This window comes from Nyctibius grandis, chromosome 5 (genome assembly GCF_013368605.1).
Source record: "Nyctibius grandis isolate bNycGra1 chromosome 5, bNycGra1.pri, whole genome shotgun sequence".
Lineage (NCBI taxonomy): Eukaryota > Metazoa > Chordata > Aves > Nyctibiiformes > Nyctibiidae > Nyctibius > Nyctibius grandis.
The window spans coordinates 64907002-64925826 of record NC_090662.1 but is presented as its reverse complement, the minus strand read 5'-3'; the positions used below and the strand labels follow the sequence as shown (position 1 = coordinate 64925826).

The window sequence follows — 18825 nt, the reverse complement described above, 5'->3', positions numbered from 1 at the left end:
AGGCTCTCTGGTGCCTTATCCAACTTTTCACTAGTGCAGGGTGAGTGTCGCCTGCTCCTTCAGTGAGAGGGCTGTTACCATTAAACCTCAAGGAGAGACAGTAGGATGCTTTGCTTCTCTGGGGGAAGCAGGTAGGTCAGCTCTTCCAGGGTGTATCAGGTGTGTTAGTCAGCTGCAGAAGAAAATGGGTTTTGTTACAGTTGGCGTTGTTCTAGGACAGTCACTAAATTGGCCTTTTTTTTTTCAATAAGCTGAAGTCAGTAGGCAAAAAAAACCAAGGAAGTAGAGCTTTTAAACTGTACTTCCTACATGGTCCTCCGTCACCCATACCAAATGGCACTGTAATTTATGAGAATAGGGCAATACCCTTTTAGTGTTACATTGATATTTAATATATGTTCTGTGTGCCACCAGACAGGCCAGAGCATGTGCAGAGCTGACCCTGGGGTGTTGGTGTATAGTTAGTAAATGTAGCTGGCCAAACTTTTATGCCATTTCTTCCATATAAAAGAGAGTGGGAGACAAGTACCACTTCAAAATGCACAAGTATCATCTTTTAAGTGCATTTAATGTAGTCCAATCTCATTTGCAATTGCAGATACTAAGGCTGCATTTTTCCCCTTACTCCGAATGCCTGAAAATCTCATTAACGTTAATGTATGGGGAAGAATTGCTTAGCTTATTGATGTAGGAATGAAATCAGGAGCAAAGCACAGCTCTACAAAGATTCATCTGCAGATTGGGGTCTGAAGCAACCCTTAGATTATGAAATCTGACCTTCTATCTAATACAGGCCATAGAATCTCATCCACTTAATTCTCTTATTTATCCCAAGAACAGAACCAGAAAAGCAAATATAGTGCATTAACATATTGTAATGTAGCAGTATACTCAGGCATTTCTTATTTTTTGTTACTCTAAAACCAGAGGCAAACAGCAGTACTGTGATATATGATATTGATGAAAATCTGCAGGAGGAGAGATTTTAGCATTTTATCTGTCTGCAGAGGAGAATTTGTATCTCTGTGTGTTTGCAGAGGGTTTTGTTTAGTTCTTTGAAAATTACTCGCTGGTAACTCTAACCAGTGTAGAGCTGACCATTAGTTCTGTTTCTCTCTGAGGACAGCATAAATTGAAATATGGATTTGATTTTTTTTTTTAACAGAAAAAGTCATTTTCTTCAAAAATCTGTGTGGTCCTTGACAACTGCTTTCTAACATTTTACTTTGGAAACTCCCTGCCAGTCAATTTTCATAGGAAACGTGAAGCACATTTCATATCTGGCTTCTCATCTCCGGGACTGTAACACAAAACTGCCCTTGAAATGCGCCTTGGAGGTATTCAGGGCAATACCACACACGCACAAAAGACAAGACAAGCTGTCTAAAGGAGCTGCACTGGGCTATTGCATGTTTTAGCCATTAGCCAACATTTTGCTGAACAAAGGGGCTAAAGAGATGAGATGAGGAAAGTGTCAAGGAATTCAGAGGAGAAGTGGTGGGTGGCACTGTACAAAATACAGAGGTCCCAGGCTTGGCACATAAATGCTGTCCTGGAGAAAAAAAATCCTCCTGCCCAAGTTTGAGGTGTACCAGCCCCTTGGTGTTGCTCATCCTACGAGAACATTCCTCTGCAACCCACCGCAGCTCAGAGGGAGAGTCTCTGCTGCTCATGTGTTGCAGAAGTCTTTGCTGTCCCTTGGGTAGGTGAAAACTGTGTTCTTAGGGTTTGTCCGTAACAGTACATCTTCTATCTTCTTTCCTTCTAAAGCTCAGAAGTCTTACAATTGGCTTGGTTCCGTCCTGTTGTTCGGTTTGGGTTTTGCCTATTAAGTGCATTCAGATGCTGTTCTTTGAGGGTTTTTTAATATGAATCAGGGCTAACTGCTGGTATTGAAAGCAGAGATTTGACTCATGACTGCAGGAACTGGAGGTTCAGTATGAACACCCAAGCTGGGGCAAAACCATTTGCCAAGGGTATTATACTGAGGGGGAAGACCCCCTATAACCAAAAGCACCCCCATAGCAGATGTATACAGTCTACATTGCCTCAGCTGCTTCATTGCAGTGTCCTGTGATTCATGTTAACCTAACTGGAAGGTATCAGATAAACACTTTTGAAAGACTCAAGTGTTCAAGAAGGAATCTCAGACCTCCTTGCCTATCAAATAGGAAGGTCAATACTTGCCTTAATACTTGGCTTTGAGGCTAAACTAATTATTGAGCATAAGGCTCTGGCTCTTTGAAATCCACAGGTAAGTGGTGTTAAGCAAATGTAAATAACATTACCAAAACCTTCCCCCTGTTGTTTTGATGTGGTTTATTCAGAATATGTAAAAAGGCATTTGTAGCAGTGAGGGTAGGGCTGCACAGCAAAACACCGTGCCATGCAGAGACACCTCAGATGGCTCTGAGCAACCAAACACAGGAGCCCTGCATCGGCATGGTCCTTTGCTTGGGCTAATATTCCATGTTTCCCAGAGGAGCTCATTACCTGCCTTAGCAGAAGCTCTTGCTGTTGTCGCTGGACACAATCTGGGCAGGAGGTGGCTGGTGGTGAGACCGTGGCCATCTCTGTGCAGCTGCCCTGTGGGCCTTCTCAAGACAGATTACAGCCTCTCCAAAGCATCCAGTAGCAGTAATAGTAGAAAGTTAGGGCATTATTAACAAAATAATAAAATGGCTATGGGTGAACATAGTGCTGTGTGTGTTAGAAGGCCACACGCTCTTTCCTTCTCTGTCAAGGTGTCTTTAGCAGAGAGGCAAATCTATAGCTAATATTCTCCCTACTCCTCAAGAAATCACATCTGAGTGAATGTCATTGTGCTCCTTTGTGTTGGCTTCAAAGCAAAGCCTTGGATACTTTGTGAACAGCATTTAAGCAGCACCTATCAAGAAGTTTGTAGAAAAATAAGGTTTATCTTCTAGCATAGGAACAATTTTACTCAGCCACATAGTGAACTGTTAAATACAGGCAGTAATCTACTTTTCTATGAATTTGTATAATAAGCAAAAAGGCAGTAAGAGTTTCCCAGCTGCTTGACTTACTGGTGCCTGTGCTTTCTTTGCAGTTGTCCAACACAGCAATTCTTCATCAGATTAGACGAGACCAAGTGACAGACACCTGCCGAGCAAACAGTGTATCTAGCAGGAAGCGCCGCGTGCTGACACCCAACGATCTCAAACACCTGGTCGTGGATGAAGATCATGAAATGATCTATTGCTATGTTCCCAAAGTGGCCTGCACAAACTGGAAGAGAGTCATGATGGTTTTGACGGGAAGAGGCAAGTACAGCGATCCAATGGAAATCCCAGCCAATGAAGCCCATGTGTCTTCGAACCTGAAGACCCTCAACCAGTACAGCATCCCAGAGATCAACCACCGCTTGAAAAACTACATGAAGTTCCTCTTTGTGCGCGAGCCTTTCGAGAGACTTGTGTCAGCCTACAGGAACAAGTTCACCCAGAAATACAACACTTCCTTCCACAAGCGATACGGCACCAAAATCGTGAGGCGCCAGAGGAAAAACGCAACCCAGGAAGCTCTGCGTAAAGGCGATGACGTGAAATTTGAAGAGTTTGTGGCGTATCTCATCGACCCACACACCCAAAGAGAAGAACCCTTCAACGAGCACTGGCAGACTGTGTACTCCCTCTGTCACCCTTGCCACATCCACTACGACCTCATAGGAAAATACGAAACGCTTGAAGAGGATTCAAATTACATTCTCCAGCTGGCGGGAGTAGGCAACTACCTGAAGTTCCCCACCTATGCAAAGTCTACGAGAACTACTGACGAAATGACTACAGAGTTCTTCCAGAACATCAGCTCTGAGCACCAAACGCAGCTGTATGAAGTCTACAAACTTGATTTTTTAATGTTCAATTACTCAGTGCCAAGCTACCTGAAATTGGAATGAGGGATGGGTCAGGGGGAGAGAGGAGAGAGAAAGCCTGTTTTATTTAATATTTTTATTTGTCATAATAAATATGGAGAATGGGTTATTTTGTAAATTAATATTTTCTTTTTTTGAATGATGCTGCGAGCAGCACAGTCAAAATTATTTAAATCAACTGTAAGAAAGGACAGCTCTCTTTGCAGGATAACAGGATTGTGACGATCTAGCTGTAGAAATGAATAATACTGCTACACTGTTTAAAAACATGTTAATTGTGTTCTGGTGAATTTCATTGATCTTGCGTTCCTCCAATTCTACTTAATGTTATTTATACTTATTTAAAACATGGTCTCTTGGTAGGTGTCTCTTCAGCAGCAGAGATAAGATAACTTTTGGACAAAAGGAGTCTGGTTTTGTGCTTTCCTCAGTTGAGCTTGTCTCTGGTAGCAATATTCTTCCATTAGCTATTGATGCAGGTAAATATAGGAATGGTTCTTTATACCACACGCTTTGAGAAGAGTGGTGGAAATAATTTCTTCAGAAAGTGATACTGCACTTAAGCATACTAAAAAAAAAAAAATATATCTATCTTTCCAGCCATGAAAGGGAAAAGTAAAACAGATCTTGATAGATTCATGATATCTAAACCCCATGACTGAAAGAAATGTGAATGTATTCCTTGGGAAGAGAAACCATGAACTTTTTGTAAGTCTGGACTTAATGATTTTATCAAGAATATGACCAGTCGCATTGTCTCGTAATTTAAAGCCTGCCAGCCCAAATGAATGTAGATTGCGGATGGTCCATCAGAAAAAAAAAATCAGCATTTTGAAAGTGGCTGTAGAGATTTTTGAATGCCCAAAGTGATTGGCATTGACTTAATTCATATCCAGGATGGGGGTGGGGGAGCTCCATCCTCTGCAAGTCATGCCTCCCTAGTTGATCTTGAGATGGGCAACCAAAACTGGCTCAAAATACACTGGTCACAATACGTTGCTATAAAGGATGTGGGCATGTAATTTGGAAAGTCAGAAAGTCATCTTGGTGTTGATCTCTAAGCATGCAAGACAATAAAAAAAAGGTCTCTCATCTTCCTACATGCTGGTTTCATGGCTTTTTCCTAGGCGGAAGGGGAAGTTGTCTTTTTTTTAGTTGATGCCTAAATGCCATTGACAGGGATAGTTCTAATTTCCAGTGGGTTAGTATTTCATCTAAGTTAGCCCTAGTGTGAGACCATGACCTTTTTATGTAAGGTGAACATCTCAGTAGTGGTTGTCTTGTGTATAACGGCTTGTTGGGATGGCAGACTGTACCAGGGGTAGCACATCGAGTGATTGTTTTGGGCAAGCAAGTAGTAATCTATTTGCAGCAAATAAATAATGAAAAATGAGATTTCAGTGTGGATCTATTAGCAAGCTTAGCAGGCAGAAGTGCAGGCTTCTCCAAATGTTGCTTTAATTTGATGCAGGTGAGATGTACGGCCAAGCAGGTGGCAGGTGCCTGCCTGGGGAATGGTCTGTAGCCACCCCAAGCTGTCCCATCCTGGGCTGGCAGCGCTGGCAGCCAGCTGATGGGCAGAAGGGGGCAGAGGTTTAAGTCGAGGCACTTGCAGGAACCTAAAATCTGTTTTAAAGTTAAATGATTGTTAAAGTGGGGTTTTGACTTGCCTGCGTGTCAATCTGATGAGCAAACCCAACCCTTCCAAAAATTAGTGAAGATTTAAATAGACTCAGCTGAGGCAGAGCTGTTTTAACAGTATCAGAGACAGATCTTGAAAACACTGTATTTTGCAGTGGCCAATAATACCCACTGAATTACATTAGTCTCCAGGACACATATGTTGTTAAAGAAGAAAAGTAAGTTCCATCTTATTTTATAAAAAAATGAGTCGCTGAATAAATCTCAGTGAAGAACAAATTAACATAACAAACAGCAGCTGAAGTGCTTTCAAAATTGGGTTTGGTCTTAGCCAGGATTTGGGTCATTGTTTTTTTTTTTTTTAATCATACTCTATAAATCTCTCATCCATTCTGGAACAGCCACAGTTTTCATAACCCAGGTCCTGTTCATAACCCGGAGCGCTGACCCAGTGGCTAGTGAAGAACTGGCTGCGCCTGACAGCTCTGAGTTCCTGAGCGGTTGCTGGTCGCTGGCTCGTGTTTTACTTGAAAGCAGTTTTGTCTCATTTAAAATATGCAGAGCTGTTGCAAGTGCCTATCACAGTGTGCCCTGGCTTTCTTTTGTTTGTTGTTCAATGGTTATATGTTTGTTAAAAAAAAAATAATCTGTCTGAGGGTAGATTTCCCCTCTCCCCCTCCGGTATTTCCTGCAAGCTATTTGTGTGCTTGTTTGGTGTTGTATTCGACAGTGCTAATATTTGGGTCTAATTTTCTCTTCAGTTAGCTGTTAATCCCTCCAACAGAATGTGATGTGAATTTTTTTTTTCATTTAAGAAAAAAGTTGCTTCAGAAAGGAAATATTTTAAAAATGGGATGTGCTTCCCCCTTTCTTTTTGTACTTTTCTCTGTCATCACCCCTTTTTTATCTGTTCTGAAATACTCTCTTTAGTTTCACTGCTTTGGAGGCACAAAAACCCTATTTGACAGCTATGATAGAAAAGCTTTAGGTGTTCAGGACACCTGAGGGGTGAATGCTGCTCGAGTTGGGATTTTTAGCAGCAGCTTTGGGTTTGATTACCCAAACTCTGCCTCCCTGATGCTCAGCACTTGAGACGGCTTTTATGTGGTCTTAAGCAGGTACTTAAAAGTCACTTGCTTTTTAAAAACCTTGATCCCAAACTACTACAAACTGTCCACTTAGCGTGTTACATCTATTTTGGGGTGCTGTGAATGGGCTTTAGATTTGTGTTTAAAATGAACAGCTGACATGCTGGGTATGATCGTGTCCTGTGCGGTGAGCACGAAGGCCTCACCAGGTCGGAGGAGGACCACGAATGTTAAGGAATAGCTTTTTTTTTTGGTCTGCTGGGTGTGTTGTTTTGTCTGAGCCAAAAAAATATCTCTTTCCACTGCTCCCACACAGGAGGATGTTCAGGGTCGTTCCTCCTCATCTCAGCAGCCACCACCTGGAATGCAGGGGCAGCTGGGTTGGTTTTACCCCGTCTCTTCACTGGGTTCTTCAGCCAGAGGAACAGAGGGGCTGGTCTGCTCCCAAGCCCTGCCTCCCTCCTGGGTTCATTTCTGCTGCAGCCACAGCTGGTCCCAGGAGACGAAGGAGGCAAAACTGCAGCCACAGCAAAATCCAAAACACAGCTGTGCCCGTGGGACTGCAAGGGCCACCCGGGGAGCTGCTCTTTTAGAAGAATGTGTGTTAGTTGAGCGGTGGTGAGCACAGACAGGACCAGGAAGGGAAGGTCCTGCTCCCCACCTCTGCCCCCAGCCCCCTCAAAGCCGCTGGGCTCAAGGAGCAGTGATCCCCATCCCTGAGCAGCTGGTGCCTCCTCATCATTTGGCAGGGCCAGCGCTGAGCCCAGCAGGGCCCGCAGCTCCTTACCAGGCACAATGCCCACAACTGGGGGCTTGTTTCCCCCCCCGATGGCCCCAAGCACCTTAACCTGGAGCCCAGGCTGGATCTGGCCCCTCTGAACACAGCGGTGACTCCTGGGCGATGGGAGGTCCCCCCAAACCTGACTTGGTCCATGCTTCAGCCGCTTCATAAACATGTCCATTATCACAGAAATGTGCGAACTGCCTGAACCATGCGCTGCATAAAACAAGTGAAACAAATAATCCACAAGCAGAAGTGCTTTTAGAAGTAAGTTGACCCCAGATGTTTTAGGGTTTCACTGTAGTCTGCTGCACTTTTCAGGTACAAAAAGGGACTGTCCTTACTATTACTCTTGTTACAGAGAGTGTTATTTTCTTACATGCATGCACAATACAATGTGTACGAGTAATTTAACATCAATGTGGGGTTGGATTTTTTTTTTAACCTATTTGTATGCAGTAGAAGGCTTGTTGTAGAAAAGTATCTTCTCATACCTAAATATACTGTTAAGAAAGAGAAAAGCTAAATTATACATTGCCAACATAAGTGTGAACTGCTCATGGATCTTTCCCTAAAAAAGCCATTCAAGCCTGATTATTTTTCTAAGTAACTTCAATTAAATTGAAGAAAGAACGTTCCTCTCTGTCTGCTTTATTTCTGGCTCATGCTTTGAGGGTGGGATTTTTGTCTGCATAGCTTTGCTTTCTCACAAGGGTTATTGTGGCAGGACAAGCAGAAGACTCAAAATTATCTACTACTATGGAGCAGGAAAGATAAATTCATCTGACAATATTCCTCTTGCTCCCTTCCTTCCCAAGTTCCTAGCCAGCAAGGATGAGGGCTGTCAATTTAAGACCTGTCGCATGCCCAGAAACATCGTCCCACCTCAAGCAAGGGTGTTTTAGAGTCAGATGAAATAAACTCCAGCTATCTATCTGATGAGCTTTAGGCCACATGTTTGCCCACCTTCACGTGAATTCGCTAACAATGGCTTTGAGTTAAACATTTCCAGCAGTCCCCAAACCTGCATGGGCTCGTCCATGGTTTTCACTGGAAAGCTGGGCTTTGAATACAAACTTGGGTGAGGAAATCAGCACCATAAATTACACTTAGGAAAAATCATGCATTTAGAAAATAACTGCTCTGTGACCATGTTGTTGGAAGGGACCCTGGAGGTGAGCTGGGCCATGCTACTGCTGAAGGTGACCAAGACTAGGTTGGTCATGGTTTTGGCTAGCCAAAGCTTCAATAACTCTGGGGATGGGAGGGCTCAGAGCCTCTCTGGGCGACCTGTTCCAGTGCAATACTACCCTCCCAGCAAAGATGTTTTTTCCTAGTTGCTACTGTGAGACTCCTGGCCTTCAACGTGTGTCCATCATCTATCTCTACTGGAAGAAGAGTTAGGATTCACTTTGTTTGTAAGTCTCCTTCAAGTAGTTGTAGACTGCTGTTAGATTCCCTGTTGTCACCAGACTAAATAAGGCCAGATCCCTCAAAGTGTCCTTTTCAGTCACTTTCAGCTTTAGGTCACTGAATGTCTTTGTAGCCCATCACTGTATCCTCTCCAGCATCTCAACATCTTTCTTGAATTGAGGAGGGCCCCAAAACTGGATGCCATATTCTGGGTGCAGCACTGCCAGTGGCAAACAGACCATTTAATATGCCAGCCCCACTCCTCACAAGGCAAACATTATTCACAGTTAGAGCAGAGACACATAGAAAATACGAAATCTACTGAGCAGGTGTCATAGCCCATGGTGGGGCACTGGCTATCTTTAGAGCCCAAGCCCATTCCCACCTCAAATGCCCCACCACCCCGCACTCCCTAATTACTAGGCAGAACTGTAGCATAGCTTCCTGAAATCACAGCCTGGCTGTGCAGTATTAAGACAACAACTTTCACATTTCAAAACATCAGTGATTTGTTTCCTCTACAATCTCAATCAGAGAGGGAGATAATTAAGAAGGTCCCGAGAAGGACTCGATCTCCTCGAATTAGCCACCTCCAGCCACTGTGCTGATTGCTCTGCCTCCCTCGGCAGCTTGGCCGGGCGAGGATTACATATGCTTCAAAGCAATGCAACACTGTTCTGGTAGTACATGGGTCTAAGCAAGCCACTACACTGTCCTGAGAGAGTCCATCAGCTTCAGTAGCATCTGCGTTCATAAAGATGAAGTGCAGTGTCATGCAGAAACAAGGGCTAGGAGAAATCCTCTGGCTGCGTGGGGGCAGGTGGGGCAGGGCAGGCCAGGGGACCAAGCCCAGGCAAGCAGGAGGCAGCAGCTGCCAAGCTCAGCCACGGACGGGGCGAGCTTGGGGGGGCTTTGGAGAGTTGATATCACACACACAGAGAAATGGAAAAATCCCATTTTTGGGATAATGTGATAAGACATGGCCTCTCCGCACAGCTCTTGGGCCTACAGCTTTTGGGAGATTTCTTCATTGCTCGTAAGATAGCGGAGAAGAGCCCAATCCCCAATACTGCCACAGGCACTGACAAAATTGGATTTGCTCCAGTGGAAGGAAGCATGAGGATTTTTCTTTTTCGCAAGCCTCAATTTTTCCATTAAATAATTAAAAATTTTACAAAATCCCTTCCCATTCGTACTCAGCATACAGCTTCTGCCCTGCGTCTGCTCCCCAGTATAGACCACCCACTGCTGCTGTACAACAGGAGAGCTGGTGGCAGCAGGACCACGGCACCCTCAGGCACTGGGGAGATGAGTGTGGAGCACTGGAGGATGCAATGAAGTGTCAGGATCCTGCACGGCTGAGGTTCCTCTCGCCTGGGCAAGTGACAAGATTGCGCAAATAAGCCCAGTGGAGATGATGCAAAGTTTGAAGAAAGCCTGTCCCTATCGTAACACTCTCTGTGTGGGCACGAGCTCTGCCAACACATCCAAACCTTTGTTTGGATGAAAACACATTAATTTCATTCTACCACAATTACAAAAAACCTAAATAACTCTAGGATACTGGAAAGAAGAGAGAAAAAAAAATTAAATAAATGCAGCCGAGTGGAAACTAGAGCATATGCTTCCTGACTGGCAGCGCTGTGCTTTTCTCACTAGCTGTGTTACACATCACCACATACAAGACTCCTGATGCCACACAAAAATATCTTCCTTTTCCAGTTGCACTTACAACTTTGCCAAAGGTTGAAAATTTTGAAAAATTAGAGTCTGGTTTTATTTTCGGCATGCTAAAGGACAACATATCCAAAAGTCACCTCCCCAAATTGCATGCAAACCATTTTTTTAAAAAATCTGTGTTAAAAGAAAAAAATCAACTTTATTTTCCCTATTGAAATGATGAACAGCAGATCTTTTCCCCTGTTACTTGAAATGTTCATCTACTGGAGTGCTCAAGCCTCCTGACTGTGAGATTCAACTGACTGTCAATAAATGGCTTCTGTTGGCTAAGTCAGAGGCATTTAGGACCGAAAATAAGTGACTTATTCAAGGAGTAAAAATATAGAAAATATTTTCATTGACTTATAAGTTGTTAAAAATATCTTTCACCAATATTTTAAAAAGTGTTTCTGACTTTGACATTAAAATTGTATTCCTCTGTCCCTATTTTTTGAGTAAATGCAGACCTGAGAGAGCATTTCTTCAGCTGTTTAGTACTATATGTCCTATCAGTACGTAACAAATGGACAGAGTATTTTGGAAAATGAGACATAACATTTCAACTAAAATTATGTGGGTTGAAAATCTCATTTCAGTCAGAGTTTTTAATTAAAACACAAACAACCAGCAAAGCTGTTTTCCTCAGGAAGAGAAAAATCAATCCAAAAGTTTATGCCTTCATTTCTATTTTTTTACTAATACATAAAGCTGTCAGGGTAACATACAGCTGAATAATAACAGTTAAGCCATTAAGCTTCAGCTTATTCTAAAAACTAGAATTATACTGTGGCAATTCATGACTTTTTCGCTAGAAAGAGGACTCCGTGCTGTCAGCAGGTATTTGCAGCCCTACATCAAGTCAAAGCCTGCAACCCACAACAGGCCCCAGTTTCCTGCAAAAGGTTCTGCAGGGACAGGATCTGGGCATTGCCTAGGTCTATCTTAGGCTCAGTTTAGTCAGACTAGTCTTAGCAGATAAGTACTCTAGGTAAACCAGGTTTAGTTTTATGTCTAAAGTAGAGGTGTTGGGTTTTTCTAAAAAGTGTTTGCTCCATTAATGCAATCAATTACTGCATATTTTTTTACCTTTTTTTTAACTGGAAAGAGATGGATGAGGAAAAAAGGTCAAATCGGAGGAAGCAGCCATCCCATGGAGCGGCAAGTGCTGTTTGCAGAGGTGGCCAAGTAAATGCTGAGACACCCATTCAAGAAAAACAAAATATTTTCCTTCCTGGAATTATAGCTAGATGTGATTTATTAAGAGATTTACCTTCAGTTTTATGGAACGACATAACGATTCAGCTATTTCATATTAATTTTACAATGTACTTTGCTATTTTATCATAAAAATGTTACTGCTGTGTGTGCAATATGATTTTACACGCAGTATGTATCATCCCTACAGCAGATGCTTTTAAGCCTCCATTTGTCACTTAGGAAAATTTCAAAAATTAAATCCACAATTATTTTTTTTACAAAAAAAACCATCCCTTGAAGTCAATGGTGCAAGGATTAGAAGGAGAAACAGCTGAGTGCAATTCAGGTGAGAAATTAAGTATGTATTACGGAAAAGGAATGCAAGACGGAAGGAAATTTAAGACGGAAAGTCTCAACTTGGGGAGTCTCCTTATAGAATCATAGAACTATTTAGGTTGGAAAAGACCTTTAAGATCATTGAGTCTAAGATATTGAGAATTAAATTAGAGGAAAGCATTTAAGAACACAGTGAGGTGAGTAATCTTGCTTCGCTTATTGTAGCATGTTTCAGGTTTCCTGGCAAATCTTTGCCAGGGCTATTGGAAGTGGATTAAAAACTATAAATGACTCACATATAATGTTGATGAGTATTTCCATGCTGGGAAATGCAGCTGGAGGAGAGTACATAGGCTCCACCCCAGCTCCTAAGCAAGGAGTTACACACTTTGTTAGCAGTGTCTGGACTCCAGTCGCATTTTTCACAAGTGTAAAGATGTCAGATGGAAAACATTTGGGTGAACGCTTCTCCAATAATTAACTGGTTTCAGGTTCCAGACATTTTGTGGTTGGTTTGGAATGGCAGAGGCTCCATCTAAAGCCCTTAGGAATGGTGTGCCCTCTGTACCTTAAACCAGGATAACGCTGCAATCAGCCTTTTGCTCATAGGTGCTGTCATAGTCCCTGTGATGAGTATTACTCTTAACTCCTCCTTTATTATCAAATTATCATGCAAAGTGAGCCTTTTGATGTGTGCAGAGATTTTCAGCTGGAGACAGAGATGTTTGTTAGCTTTTCCTCTAGCAGGACATTTCAGTAGATATATTCAACCAGGTGTGCTTCTGCTTCCGAGTAAAATAACATGCTCACATTTTCCTTTCATCAAATAGAAAGCCTTGGGATAATTAGCTGAAGAGATGACGGTGCTAGCTAATGGTTTCCTTCTGCATCAGAGACCTTGCTGATGTGATCTGGATATATGTCATGATAGACATGAACTGAATGCTGCTGCGTGCTGCATTGCCAGATGCTTCCCCCCTTTTTGGAGGCTGTCAGACAGCACAGAAGCATCCTAAACCTGGGCATCCTACTCGCTCCGTCACTCTCAGTGGTTCATGTCTATCAAGTGACCACCAGTCTGCCATGCAGAGCAATTGTGACTCTCTGTATTTTTTGGCCTGAACCTGAAAATTTTATATGAAGACAAATTTGTTGTGGGTTGTTGACTAAAGATTCCAGGCCATATCTCCCATTTCATGAGAGGAACTAAACTGGTGTCAGGGCTATAACAAAGCCGGCTCTTCTTTATGGCCGCTGTCACCCCCCACCCCGTAGCCCTGAGAGGGAAGCATACAGACCCCCTCCTAACTAAGTGGGCAAACCAGGCTAGTTACAGAGCTCACACAGCTGCACTTGGCACCGCAGCCTTCCTACTCCTGATCCTGAAGGCTCTTGTTGGAGAAGGGACTCCAGGTTATCTAGGGGCTTTCAGAGGCTGCCTGTCAACAGGAGACAGCTGCCCTCGGAACATACAGAAGATGCATGGATCTCACGTAGTCCACAGGGCTGTAAGCCCTACCCTCCTAAAAACAGGAGAAAAAGAAAAAAAAGAGCTCCCTCTCTTATGTGTGGCAGGAGATTTCTATATAGGTATGAACAGGACTAAACGGATTACAAGACTGGGTCCTTATCTAGCAGGAGACTTCACCATGAACATATGTGAGGGATACACACAACCATGACATGGTCGAGGTAGCAGGGTATCTGGAGGTATGCTCTGTCTCTGAAAAAAAACAGATATCGAAAAATAAGCTTACACTGAACACCTCAGTTCCATAACACGCCAGAAAACTGTGTGCAATGTTATTAGAGTTGAATGAGAATCAAGTCAGAAAGGTGAAGAGTTACTAGTTTTGTCTCATGAATACATGTTGTGAGAAGCTTCCTATGGTAATAGGACATTTTTCTGCGTCTTGTAAGAAGTGCTAAAAATGTTCGGGTTTGTTTCTCTTAGTGCCAATCTGAAAGCTATACATATTCCAGAGATATGTATGCATTAATCAGCGCTTTAAGTGCAGATTCTGTATCTATTAAACATTTATGTAATGCAATAGTCTCAAGTCAGAAGGACTTTAAAATATTTACAAGTCTTAATAAATGTTTAAAATGCAATTTTTGTAGCAAACAGCAGAACTGGACGTCCTTTGAACTGATGGACATTTCTGCACCTTCCTGTGTCTCCAGTAAGACATGAAAATATGGAGAACATGGATAGCAGAGTTATCTGCAAGTTCTTATCCCATACGAAGTCAACAAGGTAAAGGAGAACCTAAGCAGATGTCTGAGACACTTTGAATGGGGCAGAGTGAAGGCCCATGGAGCAAAGAGGGGGTAGCTCACTAAATACCTTTGGATGGGTTAGAGGAACTGTTGCATGAACAGATAGTCTTTCCCAATTTTCAGCGAAGTCTTATTATGTACCAGCAACACAGTGGGTGTCTCAGTGCTGGCTCTTCCAGCTATAGAGCTGTCTGAGGTAAAGAACCCCACACAGTCAGTACTGCACATTCAGCACAGTGCCAATCCTATATAGTGCCATATTCTGCTTAATGCCAAGACTATATAGTCAGGCTTTGCTCAAAGGAAGGGATTTAGTTCTCTCCAAGGAGAGAACGTACTCATAGCTCATGTCAGTCTCATGCACAGAGCACATAACCAGACATGGTATCTAACAGAGCACGGTTTCATGCTCTTTGGCATGGTAACCTTACAGTGCTTTAAAAAAGTCTTTAAAAAAATGAATCAGCTTTCTAATGCGGGAATGGAGCAAAGGCCAGCTGGAAATGAAACCTAGGAACGAGCGTGTCTTTTTGTATCTGAATTCGCAGCGTTTTAGATCTTTCATTTTGCGCAAATGACATGCAAGTTTTGTGGGGGTTTTTTTCAAAGGCCTGAATGTCTTCAGTTACAGAGGGGGACCACAGTTGCCATACATATGTGATAGACTTGCACTAGCACAGTACTTAGTGGCGTGAATGGATTGGCTCTAAAGAAGCAGCAATGGCAATCTCAAAGCTTTAAAAGTCTAAATGAAACAGAGAGGAGTGATCAGCCAGTCTTCAGGGCTTACTTATATCTCGAAATCATCTATGCTTTTGTCCACAAATTAAGATGATCTTGGTACCTGAGCTGATCTCAGTTACCTAATGTGGTCAAGCTTAAAGAGCTAACTCCTATTTTGGAAATGCTCCAACCTCCAGAGACACTCTTCTGTTTTAATTGAAAGCTACCATTCATCTCCCTAAAACTAGAATTAATCAGACACATCTAAATTTTCCTATGCAATGAGTAAAAATTGGTTCAGTCTTCAAAACAATTGAGATGAAGCATGTTCTACTGTTACTCCAGAATGCTGGATACTATAAGAGAATAAAATAATCGGTTGTGTCAGCACAGGGAAAAACACCTGCTTCAAAAACAAACAGGAAAAAATGGGCTTTGGATGATCTAAAGCTAACCATAGTATGAGGATTCATAGGAAAGTAGTCTAATGGACGATTGCTTCCCAAGTATAAAACAAATATTATTGCTTGTAATTTTTGGAAAGCCACTGAGAATGTCAATTTTATTAAAATGCTGTTCTACTGTAGACAGTAGAACAACTTCATTAATCAAAACCAGGAGATGACAGAAAAAATTAGTAAACAGACAAAATCCTTTTTAGATCCTGTTCATAGAAAAACTGTAAATGTGAGAACTTAGAGGTATTAAAACCTGAGGATCTATTCAGAAGTCAATTATTCCCAAAGATGTCTACCATATAATTCATTCAGGACTCTATTTCACTTGCAAAAAGCAGATTTAAAATTATTCATGGAAAGCAATTCCTTGACCTCTCAAGACTTCTGGCAACTCTTGAAGAGGAAACAATCTCACTAAAGAGCAAGTTGAAGAATGCTAAGTAAAGGAAGAAGCAAATTTCAAGTATAATTTGAACTGAGAAATAAAAGCATAAACAGAGCATATGATGAACTATCCTGCATATTAAATAAACAACTAGCAGGACTTGAAATAATTTTTTAGCTTCAGAGAAAGTAAAGCCCATTCAGCCCTGCCAATGCTGAATGACTAAGGGGTACACTGCTGCTCTTGGGTACCCACCCAGCATATGGCAATCTTGTATATTTACTAAACATGTTGGTTCTTAGCTTTAATCGTGCATTATTCATGTTTTGTTAATACTGGATTCCCTAGAGTGTCCATGCACAGCAGGCATGATGATCAAATTTTCATTGAGTTTAACAGAAAGACTTTCCCTTATGACTATCAGAATGAGGCTTTAATGACAAAACACGCCTCTTTGCTAGCTCTTCCTCCCCACCTTTATATACAGAAAGCTGATTTTTTTGAGTACATATGGGAAAATGATAATCCAAAACATAACTGAACAACAGACTGACTTGATTAGGAATGCATTAGAGAACGCAATTAAAACAATGTATTGCATTACAGAAAACCTAGCCAAAAAGAAAAGAAAAATCCCACTGAGAGACTTCGCATTGCTTCCAGTACCTTTGGTACTGTTTTCGAACATTGTCTTACTCTTTTTAAAGCAGATTATAATTCAATTACCATATTCTATTGGCATTTTCTGCACCTCTAAAGAGACTAGCTCCTTTACAATAGCAATTTTACTATAATAATAATAATAATAAGGAATTTCAAACGCTTCATTTCATGGAGTGCTTATACTACTGTTTCCTGGCATGTGTATTCTGAGTTACTCTTGGACTTGAGAGCTTTTCGTGATGCTCAGAACTGAAGTGAAAGAGCAACTCCATTAAAAAGATGATAGGTCTTCTTTTGCGTCCTGATTCTGCAAGCTATTCTGCATTTTATAAAGCCTTAATCTTCATGCTGTTTTAATCTTTGTATAAGAAAAGTCTAATTTAGTTGGCAAATTGTAAAAAGAAGTGAAATTAATTTGCTGCTTGCCAGCTTCTCAACAGCATTCTAAAAGCCCCAATGAAATTAATATATTAAACACGGGAGTGGAAGAGGATATTTTAAGTAAGCTGGAGTCATTCAGTAACTCACTAGAATGCAAAGATCATTTCAAAGCATTACACTGAAAAAGAAAAGAAAACATGTATAGTATGAAATGCTTCTGACTCTAAATTTCAAAGCTGCATTTAGTTGTAGTTTAACAAATGAAATTATCCCTTTTCATGCATGTTCATAGAACAATTGAGACGGTCACAAAATCCTTCAGAATGGCAAATGATACACATTTCAAATAACCCGCCCCTACTTCTATTTACCCTAGAGATATTTCTGAAGTAGAGAAAAAAGAGAGTAGACAGTAAGAATGGCCAAAGAAAAGCACTCCAACAGTTACTCAGCATCAGGTAAGAGTAACTAATAAAGGCAAAGCAACTGAAGCTTCTGGCTGGTCTAGCTCATCAGCAGAATGAAAGTAGTACAAGAAGTTGCAGAAGGAGCTTTAAGATGACCTGCAGCTTAAATGAGGTGAATGAGACAATATGAGCAAGAGCCAAATTAAAAAATGGTACACGCTGACACAAAAGCAAATAGATATGAATCAGCAATAGCCCTAATTAGGCTAGAAACTATAAAGGAAGGTATGAAAGAATCTTCTAGCAGGTGGAGAGGAGGAAAACACTTAATGAGTTTTAATACAAAGAGTGCTCATTTTATCTGCAAGATTATAAAATACGGCTGCTTTGATAACAAAAGACAGAATAACATCTCAGGATGTCCCTTTCAATTGTATGCTTTGAGCAGTACAAAAAGCACACGATTTGTCTCCAATAGAATTTTTGTTAACATTTCTTACAGACACATACATGAAGTAATTGATTGTTACTGGGATACGTTTAAAAATCAAGTTGGTGGAATACTGTGGAGAGGCTGACTTGACTAGAGTTAAAATTGGTTCAGTGAGTACAGCTTTTGAGCCAATGATAGATTCTCTGGTGTACAACTCTTTTGTGCCCTCCCCCGTATTAGACTCATGTAGTGGAATAAAATCACCCCTGAAACTTGGTGGTAAGAGCTTTTTACCTTCATAACTATAGGTAGCACAGTTAACAAACCCTGCAGGTTTTTAAAATGCCCCTTCCACATGGGAATCACACCCTTTTCCACATTATATATTATTTACTCCTTGCTCTTCCAGATGTCAAGGTTTGCTCTGCTTTATCAATGTCATACTTCTTTCCCCACTCAAACTCCTTAATGTCTTACTGAGAGCATTAATTTCTTTCTCACTTCCACCATTCCTCAAAGTACCTTTTTTCCCACCTCTTCCCCAACTCCTTTCAACACGAGTTATATTTTCCTTCCCTTCCTGAAAAACAAGTTTGGCTGTGCCTTTTTATTCTTTTCTCAAAATAACCTCCTTCTGTTTGCTCCTGCCTCTCATAATGAATGTTGTGTGAAAGTTTGCACCTCTTTCTTTCCCACAATATGGATTTTGCTCTCTCAGCCATGCAATGAACTTTCCTCCTCTTGAAATACCAAATTTTCCCATTACACTTTTCCGTCACTTATTGTTTCCATGCCCAGGTTATTCCAGTCTATCAGCATATTTCCCCTTTTCGAGTTTCACTGAATTTGTTCCATTTAACATTTCTTCCCCAATTCCGCAATCTAAACACTCACCCATTTGTCAGCAGACTGTACCAACAGTTGTTGCTTATTTACTGGGAAAATATTTAACACACTAAGGATACTGCCATGCCTAAATACTACAACACTCTCACGCATCAGATGATAAGGACAGATCACAAGTA

General features: G+C 41.5%; 1 protein-coding gene across 2 annotated transcripts in view; it reads left to right on the top strand.

The window, feature by feature from the left end:
• The window catches only part of CHST11 (carbohydrate sulfotransferase 11), a 182120-nt gene extending 178201 nt beyond the window's left edge, over nt 1-3919 (top strand). For both annotated transcript variants that reach the window (XM_068402087.1, XM_068402086.1), the window contains exon 3: nt 3071-3919. In XM_068402087.1, coding sequence (XP_068258188.1) covers nt 3071-3919 — 849 coding nt within the window. The remainder of the gene's footprint in view (nt 1-3070) is intronic.
• The last annotated feature ends 14906 nt before the right edge of the window (nt 3920-18825 follow it).